At 36.1% G+C, this 9,762-nt stretch overlaps 1 protein-coding gene across 3 annotated transcripts; it reads right to left on the reverse strand.

Annotated features, from left to right (window-relative positions):
• Positions 1–347: 347 nt before the first annotated feature.
• LOC103344714 (uncharacterized) lies at positions 348–6,203 on the reverse strand. 3 transcript variants are annotated; one of them, XM_008248337.3, is made up of 4 exons: positions 4,217–6,203; positions 2,632–3,204; positions 1,736–1,908; positions 348–1,627 (listed from the first exon to the last, which is right to left on the reverse strand). In XM_008248337.3, exons 1-4 carry the CDS (start codon positions 5,991–5,993, stop codon positions 878–880), a joined length of 3,273 nt encoding a protein of 1,090 aa, XP_008246559.3. In that variant the 5' UTR covers positions 5,994–6,203; the 3' UTR covers positions 348–877. The 3 variants fall into 3 exon arrangements, with proteins under 3 accessions (XP_008246559.3, XP_088899997.1, XP_088899996.1); XM_089043871.1 differs by having other exon boundaries at positions 2,632–3,171; positions 4,217–6,190; XM_089043870.1 differs by having other exon boundaries at positions 2,632–3,180; positions 4,217–6,190.
• Positions 6,204–9,762: the final 3,559 nt, after the last annotated feature.

Raw genomic sequence — 9,762 nt, forward strand, 5'->3', positions numbered from 1 at the left:
GCAGAAGATTGGCCTCTTTTAATTGTAACTTGTCAGCATGTATTTCATTATTATATCTATATGATATTTTTTGTGATCATAAAAAAATATAAAAACTACACATTCAATTATTTTAAATAAAAATCCAAACTTTATTATTTCTCAATTTTATATTTTTTGTTTGATTTCCAAATTTACATTTTTGTTTTCATATTCAAATGTGCTCTCAGTAAATTTATCTACTGAATAACAGGAAAAACAAAAAATATATATACACGAGAAGTATAAGTTTCCCCACAAGAAAACATATGGGTCTTTTGAATGAATGAGCTTCTGTTTTGGACAAGTTAGTAAGATTGGGCTTACGCTGGTCTGAAAAGAGCATTAAGATTTTTCAATATTAGGAGTCCTCCATCTCCGTCAAACATTTCTACAATAGAGTCGGTCAGTCAAAATACAAGAACTTGGCTTCTCCAAGATGAAAGCAATGCAACTCGGGAAAACCAACAACAAAAACAAAAATAAAGCAGGCAGTCTACCTTCAACCTGCCAAAGTTGTGCCATCAACACAATCAGCACTGCACATTGGTCCTTCAAAGTTAGCAGCATGTATGGCAGGTTCATGCTTCGTACTAGATTTAATAATAGCCATATACAGGATGGTTGGGCAAGAACAGATACTGGTGCTGCATTCCAGCATTCGGCACGGAAGCTATACCAAAATTGATAGACCGTAGGGTTGTGATTCCCCGATACCTACAGTTATGTTTCCTAGGTGATGGACCTGATAGTCCGGACTCATGTTTCCTGGACTCTATTTCCTTGTATTAGGGACTTTTTGTCTCCTTTTGTTTGCACAACTCAATGAATAAGTGAGTGTGGCTTTGCTCATAATCTTTCAAAAATGTCCATGGTGTCCATAATTTCCATTCGGCAATAAGGACGAACTTGGCTGCAGATAGCCACGAGGGAAAGTTGGCAATGCATAGGGTGTAGCAGATGTCCGAGGGCGTTTATATTTACTCTGTTGTCTCTGTTCAAACTTGGAGGAGGCACAAGTGCTGGTGCTGCATTTCTTCTCTTTTTCCTCCTCTTGATCGGCCTTGGAGGCAGAAGTTCTGGTGCTGCGTTTCTTCTTCTGGGAGGAAAGAGATTTATCCTCTTGTTCAACCTTGGAGGCAGAAATTATAGAACTACATTTCTTCTGCTGGGAAGCAAGAGATTTATCCTCTTGTTCAACCTTGGAGACAGAATTGCTGGTACTAGGTTTCTTCTCCTGGGAGGCAAGAGATTTATCCTCTTGTTCAACCTTGGAGACAGAAGTGCTGGTACTAGGTTTCTTCTCCTTAGAGGCAAGAGGTTTGTCCTCTTGTTCAACCTGGGTGGCGGCAAGAGGTCTCTCCCCTTGATCATCCTTGGAGCCAAGAGATTTCTCCTCTTGTTCAGCCATAGAGCCAAGAGATTTCTCCTCTTGTTCAGCCTTAGAGCCAAGAGATTTCGCCATTTTTCTCCAATTCTCCTTCATTTTCTCCAACTGAACTATTTGTATTTCAATGTCCTTGGATGGGTATTCAGAATCGAGGCGGTAATCTTTGATGCATTGAATCACAGCTCTTAGATCAGCTATTTGGTGGTCTACAACCTCATTCTGTGAGCGAAAATAAGCATTGATAGATGTAGATTTACAATGGGATGGCCCTAGATTCAACAAATTAAGAAGCAGCTATCGGATATGTCCAAAGAAGAGTGAGTGTACCTTTTCATCAAGTGATTTCTTTTTCCTCCATGCTGTCCTGTAAGACTTCCTTGCACCCTCCACATATTCTTTTAAGAGTGGTACCGAGGAGAACTTGTCATTTACCTTGAAGGTGCAAATAAACCTAAAAGCCTCAAACAGTTGCTTCCTTTCAATAAGATTCTGAATAAAATCTGTTGCATGTAAAACCAAATTGCATGATTCATCATACTGTTCCAGAGAAATTTCAAAAGGAGAATTGCATGGTATCAAGACCCAAACTTAAAGAAGTTACTATAAGTAAATGCATTAACAAAAGAAATCATATTTAAGATACAAAAGAAGAAACTCAAACACCAATCATAAGTATGCTGGAAAACATGATAACAGGGAGAAAAAGACATGAGTAACGAAACTATCATCCTAGGAAGGTACACAATTCCAACAAACTAAATGCCAAGCCAACAAAGGGACACATTTCTCCAGTCTGAACAACAATTATAACACGTGAGCTTACAATATATAATAAGTAACCATAAAAGCAGTCAAAACCAGTCTGTAAAAAATCTTTGACTTATTTCACTTCCTTGTGAATTTTTCTATACCTTATCTTGTCTCATGAAGTTTATCTTAGTTTTCTTAATCATCTTCAAGCCATTTGCTAATATTCAACCCATTAGCTCTCCTGACAGGGTATAAAACCAACCGAAAAATAACTATCCTTTGAAACCCAAAGATAACTGTATCACCCTTACACAAGGGGCACACGAATGGAATCTACGATACTGTAATTACAAACAACTTTAGCCAAAATACTATAAATTGCACAAAATTAAATTGCATACCAAGAAATAAATGGGTAATAGTAAATGGAGCACAAACAGCACACTATGAAAGCCAATTTTCAAGAAACTTACCAGGGATCTTATCTGCAAAACCAAGCGTAAGACATAATTCTAGAGCCTGTTTATGCTGATGAATCATCCCAAGAAGCTTATTAATCTCATCTCCATTCAAAGTAGGGAGCAACCCATATGTAGCTACAAACTGCAAGAATCCCAAACTCTCCAATGAATTTTGAGTGTCAGCTCTCATTTTTGCTTTCCACTGCTCTGCTAGCTTTATTGCATCTTCTTTCAAATGAGGTCCGACATGCCGTGAGACCCTCATTAGCTCCTCCAATAGGGCAATGTTACTAAACATGAAAGTTTCATTGAAACCAACATCTCCTTTTCTCCAGTATTGAGCAAAAGATGTTTGAATCTCATCCAACACAAGTTTTGCTGGGTCTGATGACGTTTGAAGGGCAGCCGACATTTCTTTTTGTATTGAATGATTTCCATTTAAATGCTTATTTAAAAACACCTGCAAGTTCCTTGCATCTGTGGCGGCACCTGGTTGAAGATCCAGAGAAGAACAAGTTGCTCCATTTTTGGCCAGTGAAGATATGGGTTCACCTATTTTGACTGGGGAACTAATTATGCTGCTCTCTATGCAATTACAATAAGGAACATAAAAAAACGTAATAGACTGTTACTGAGTGTAATTCTGAATTTAAGATAGTAAGGAAAGATGTTTATAGCATTACGTGCCACGTAAGCTTTGAGCGAAAGTGGTGGTCAGCATTGCAATTAGGTTGAAATATCACCTAGCAAAACTAAAAATAAATAAGAAAACACTTATTTTGCTATATGCCAACATCAGAAGGTATTATGCGTAGATTGGAGATAGATACTGCCTAAAAGAACTCATCAGAAGTATATGCACAATATGCAAGAACAAGATTTAGGATAAAATGACAACAAATGAAGAGCATGTGTGCCTGGCCCCAACACTGAAATTCTTATGAGATAAATCAGAAAGAAACATGGAACAAGATATGCTATTAGCCTAAAATAACATAATTATAAAATGGGGACAATGAAACTACTTTGATTTTCAGACCAGGACAAAAGAGATTATTATTGATTAAAAAATAAAATGAAAACACTTCTTTCCAGAGTATAACAAGGCCTAAAAGGACAACTATTTGGAAATATGCTTAAATATCATTGCTTGCAACAGCTTCTTAGGGAAAATTACCACTCTACAGTGGTGCTTCAAAATGCAAATTCTGAGGCATGTGCAATAGGGAATGTAACCAATCTACAATGCAAAAACTATAAGCATTCAATTTCCTTTTTTTTCCTCTAAAAGAAGCACCCATAAGGCACAATATCTACATTTCAGAACTTTTCCATGTACATGTATGGGCCATCAGTGCTATAAAATGAGAAAGATTTATAAGCATATCCCATCGCATCACATGTGAAGGGTATCATTGCATAGATTTTTATTTGTTGACCTAACAATTATCCAATTTGGTTCCTGAACGCAGAGTATTTAATCAGAAACAATTTATTACATATTCCAAATAGGGAAAGAGTATTATAGAAATTAGAAACTGAGATATAAACATCAACAAATATAAAAAGGGAAAGAAACAAAAAAAGAAAATCTTACCATTTGCCTCATCTGATATACCAAGGGCCTGGCTTAATTCAGTAGCCAGTGAATGCTGAGAAACTACAACAAGAAGACTTTGAAGCTCATTCTCATCATAAGTAGAGGTCAAATCATATGTAGTAAGAAGCAATAAAAATCCCAAAACCTCTAACCAATTTTCTACCACCGCAATCATCTTATCCTTCCAATCGCCTACCAACTTCTTTGCTTCTCCTCTCACCTGAGGATTAATTTGTGGTGAGACTCTCTTTAACTCTTGTAACAGAAGAATACAACTCCTTCTAATAACGCTCAAATCAAAGTCACACTCCCAGTTTTCCACGACCGAATTTGAAGGGTAAAACCCTTGCATTGCATCCAAAACTAATTTGGCTGGGTCTGATGATGCTTGAAGAATCGCTGCGATTTCGGTACCCAATAGATCATGTCTCTTCAAATGCTCATTCAGGAACAACTGCAAGTCTCTACCATTCCTGTAGATGCGGGACTGGATACTTTTGGACAAAGGAACAGTGGCATTGTTACCAGGAGTATGTTCCAATTGCTCAATCTTCGCTTGAGAATCAAGGATATTAGTCTTCTTCTTCAATCTCCTTTTTTTTGTATTAGTTTCAGTGGATTTTCGTATTGAATCAACTTCTTTCTGCTTCAATTCAAGCTCTTTGGCCTGTTGTTCAAGTTGCCTCTCTTTCAATTTAAGTCCATAGGAGAGTGAATCCAAATTCTTTTCACGTTCCTGTATCGATTTTTGGAGTGAATCTAAATGTTTCTCTTGCAACTGAACCTCATTGAGGCATTCATTGACCCTCTTATCCATCAAATGGAGTTCCTCGAGTTGTGGCTCAAATTGTTTCTCTGTCAGTTCAAGCTTCTCAAACCATCCTTCAAGTTCCCTCTCTTTAAATTCAAGTTCACTGGACCACTCCTCCATTGATTTCTTAAGCAAATAAAAATCTCTCACTTTCAACTCCATTTCCTTAATTATGTTCTCTTTGGATTCCAAAGTATTAGAGCATTCCTCCAATGATCTCTGAACCAAACCAAGTTCCTCCTTTTTCAATTTCATCCTATCGTCACATTCTTCAATAGATATTTGAGCTGCGTTAATTTGCTCTTCTCTCAAATTATATACTTTCTTGCTCTCCTCAATCATTCCCATCATCCAATTTAATTGCCTCTCTTGCAACTCAATATCCTCTCTGCACTTGTTTAATACCCCCTGAACCACTTCCACTTCCTCCTTCTTAGACTCAACCTCCTTGGACCTCTCTTCTACACATTTCATAACCCAATTCAATTTCTTTGTGCGCTCTTTAACACGTTTATCAATTAAATCACACTCCCTCTCTTTCTCTCCAACCAATCTCTGAAGTTCTGAGAATCGCTTCTCTTTAACATCAAGCTCTTCATTATGCTCTTCAATCAGTAACTTAAGCGATTGCAAGTTGAAGTGGTGTTTACCAGATTCAACCTCTTCGATCGATTTCTGAACTCCACGCAATTTCTCGGCTTTGGACGCCATCTCCGAGTCAAAATTCAACTCTAAGGCTCCCAAACGCTTCTCTCGGTCATCAATTTTCTTCTCGCGGTTCTCGAGTTCTCGGAGTCGGGTCTGGAGCGAGTTCCGGGTCGACTCAAAGTCGTCCTCAAGCTCCTTCCATTGCACACCAAAGTGGAGGATGGATGAAGCTTGGGCATGCAAGGCTTCGTAGGCCTGGCCGAGACAGCTCTGCTTCGTCTCAGACATTTTCAAATCCGAGGCTATCTTCTCCATAACCGTACGGTACAGACGCCGTGGTGGTGGTGGTGGTGGAGAATGAAGATTGAAAGTTGGAAGAAGACGAGAAAACCCTAGCGCCTAGTCGGAGCTTTCCCGCCTGTGACGATTTCGCTTTCTGAAACCCTAAACCAGAGAGAGTGTATCAGAGTGAGAACAGAAGAAGAAGAGAGAGCGTTGTGCTGTGACGGAGAGAGTCGTACAACTTTCACGTTCACGTATCCTTCTCAAGTCTCTATATAATTTCTCTCTCCCTATGAGGAGGGACCACCCAAGCATGCAAGGTGCCACGTGTCCAAATCCAGTCCTACTCGTCATTGACCTGTTTTAATTCTGGATTTAGCGCTTAATATCTTCTTTTCTTTCGTTTAAAGTAATTTAATTATTAGTGAAAATAAAATAAAATTTAATCTATCTATATATAAAGCAAAAGATAAAAAATAGTGAGACATTCAAAATACCAGAAAATGACATTAGTTAATACAAACGTAAAAATTAAAATTATTAATTAAATAAAAATAATATGATTAATTTATATTTTTTCTATTAAAATAATTCAAATTAAAAACAAAATCAGATAATGGGTCCTATTTATATGAAACATAATTTTTTTTAAAATTTTAAAGCATAAATAAATAAACAAAATAGAAAACCAATAGCTAAACACGTGAGCGTGTGTTATTAGTAAAAAAAACTCATTTAATTATTATGTCAATGGCTTTTCTTTTTTTCTTTTAAATTATAATGTCGAGGTCTTATAATTATGCCTTTCATTGTTTTAACATTTAGTTGGTTTATTATTTATTAATGGTAAATTTTTTTAAAAAGAAAATTAGGGGGGTGTATCCAATTTTTTTTAAGTGAGTGACTTTCCTAGAGTTGACAAATTCTTAATGACTTTTATATACTTGATAAAGTTAAGTGACAAACTTTCATATACTTTTGTCATAGAGTTTTATAGACTTTTAAATACTTATTTTTATTATTTTAAATTTTACGAATAGCATTTATCTTTTATGTTAAATGAACTAGTTAGCATACATGGAACAAAAAATTAGGAAAAAAAAAAATTGGATACAAATCCTTATTAATTGTGTATATTTTCATAATAGCTTATTAGTAAAATGCATCCAATGCACCTTTTAAATTTTTATATATCAAATCTAATCACATAGATAAGTAACATATTCTTATCAAAAGAAATATATATTATTCAATCACGAATAATATTTCATAAACACTCACAAACCAGAAATGGTCAGATTACAAGAGTCTATACAATTCTCCTAGCCCAATTGGGATGTAATCAAATTAAGAATATTATATGAAAAAATTATCACATAATGAATTATGGGTAAAGAAACAGTACCTAAATAATAAATTAATGGGTTTAAGGGCAAAAAATTATATAATAAAATATTGTATGCAAACATAGCATATGAGACAATCAATTTAATAAAATATTTATATGCAAACATAGCTTTGTGATGAAATATTGATAAGCTTCAGGATGCAAGCATGATGAAAAGAATAGAAGAAATATTCATCAACAGAGGGAAAGTACACGTGTGGATGAGAAGGGAAGGAAAACATTCAAACAATTTTACTAACCTGAACTGAAGGAAGTGGATGACAAGATGGGTTACAAAAGTGGAGCCCTAACCATGAAGAAAAAAGACCTATCTGCTTGCTGCTTGATATAACGAGGGAAGAAAGAATTGGAGATGTTTTGGTTATATCTTCCTAGCTTCCCAATATTTTCATAAAATCTGGTGTAAATTAGCAAGACTTTTGGTAGTAAGAATTAGCTTCAAAAGTATTGAAAATTTATTTATTTAACAAAGTTTTCAAAGGTCATTAAGATTTTGGATACCTCAAAACTTTTAAATACTCTTTAAAACTCACAATTGAATACAACTAAACTTTTAAAGACTATTTAAAAGTCACAATTGAATACCTTCAGACTTTTAAACTCATTAAAAGTCATTAAAAGTTAGAATTGGATACACACTGCCCCATTAATTGCATCCCATGGAATTAGAAGTTTCCAGAACTGCGAATCCTTCCCTGCAAGACTTGCCCGCTTGCTAACATTAGTGGGATTACCAACCTATGCTGTCAAGGGTCCCAACAATTGAGTCAGTCAAATGGAAGTAATGCAACTCACAAAAGCAAGCAGGTCGGCAACCTACCGAAGTTGGGCCACTCATTAACTTACTGGTAAATATACGAGGATGGTAAACCAAGATCCGCAGCACTGCAGACTGGGGAGCGGCCGCCTTTTGGGGATTACTATGTACGCGTGTGGCAGTTCATACTTCATACTAGGGTTGATAAGAGCCAAGTGTTTAACTATTCAGGAACCAAATATTGGACAACCAAAGAAGAGCGAAGGTGCCTTTTCTTTTTCTTGCGAATTCTCTTGTTACAGAGCTACAAACACCTATGGCCAAAACACTGTAAATAGCAAAATTGTGTACAAAGAGCCTATCAAGAATAAATAAACAAGATTGATGGTAAGCTAAACACAAACAGCACAATGGAACACAAGACAATACATATTCAAGAATAGGGAACAAGATTCTGACATATTCCCGAGTTACCATATCATATCTAGTCGAGGTAGAAAGCAAACCATATTTAGCAATAAACTGCCAAAAATCCCAATGTTCCCATTTTTGCCTTCCACTGGATTGCTAGCTTTCTTGCATCGTCCTTCACATGAGGTCCAATATGCGGTGAGACACAAATTAGCTGCTCCAATAGGTTGATGTAACTCAACATGACAGTTTCTTTAGAACGAACAACCACATTTCCCCAGTAGAGAAGCCAAAGTTTCACTTCGTATTAAATGATTCCCTCTCGCAAGCTCATGTACAAACCCCTGCAAATTCCTTGCATCTGTAGTAGCAGTTAGTTGAAGATTCGGAGAAGAAACACCTCCTGCAATTTTTGTCAAAGGCTGCCAAGCAGGGATGAAGTCAAAGTATTCGTGGGAAATGGAGAAAAAGTTCAAGTAGACTACATAGGGACAATTAAAATAGAGCTAGATTTTGGTTTTGTTTTGGAATTAGATGAGGTAGTTTATGTTCCTTCTATGAAGAAGAGTTTATGTCAATTACTAGACTCGCAAAATGATGGAACTGGTTGTTCCATTTTCAGAAATAAAGATTTAGTTGGCAAAGCAAGTCTTATTGATGGAATGTTTCGACTCAACTGCAAAAGAATTAAAATGGAAGTAAACACAGTGCAAACCAAAATCAATGAAGTCTCATATAGATTATGGCATCAAAGGCTTGGACATGTTTCAAAAGAAAGGATAACTCATCTATGCAAAGAATTAATCATACCACCATTGAATCATGAAAACACATATGAAGTATGCATTGAATGTGTCAATGGCAAATTAACAAATTTGAGGAAAAAAGGAGCAATAGGAAGCAAAGGTGTTCTAGAACTCATCCACACAGACATTTGTGGATCTTTCCCAAATCCAACTCATGAAGGATTCATCTACTTCATAACCTTTACAGACGATTTTTCAAGGCATGGACATGTTTTTCTCATTAAAGAAAAATCAAGTGCCTTAGACATGTTCAAAATTTACAAAGCTGAAGCAGAAAATCAACTGAATCTCAAAATTAAAGTGGTTCGATCAGATAGAGGTGGAGAATACTATGGAAGGTTTGATTAGACTTGGAGAAATCCTGGTTCTTTTGCAAAATTCCTTCAACAAGAAGGAATCATGGCTCAATATACAAATCTA

The sequence above is a fragment of the Prunus mume genome, linkage group LG1, assembly GCF_029339155.1.
Source record: "Prunus mume cultivar Tortuosa linkage group LG1, ASM2933915v1, whole genome shotgun sequence".
NCBI lineage: Eukaryota > Viridiplantae > Streptophyta > Magnoliopsida > Rosales > Rosaceae > Prunus > Prunus mume.

Coding starts and splice junctions, on each gene's coding strand:
- LOC103344714 (XM_008248337.3), bottom strand. CDS start 5,993: ATGGAGAAGATAGCCTCGGATTTGAAAATGTCTGAGACGAAGCAGAGC. Junction 3,205..4,216: donor TATATCAGATGAGGCAAATG/GTAAGATTTTCT, acceptor GTAATTGCATAG/AGAGCAGCATAATTAGTTCC. Junction 1,909..2,631: donor TTTTGCAGATAAGATCCCTG/GTAAGTTTCTTG, acceptor TACATGCAACAG/ATTTTATTCAGAATCTTATT.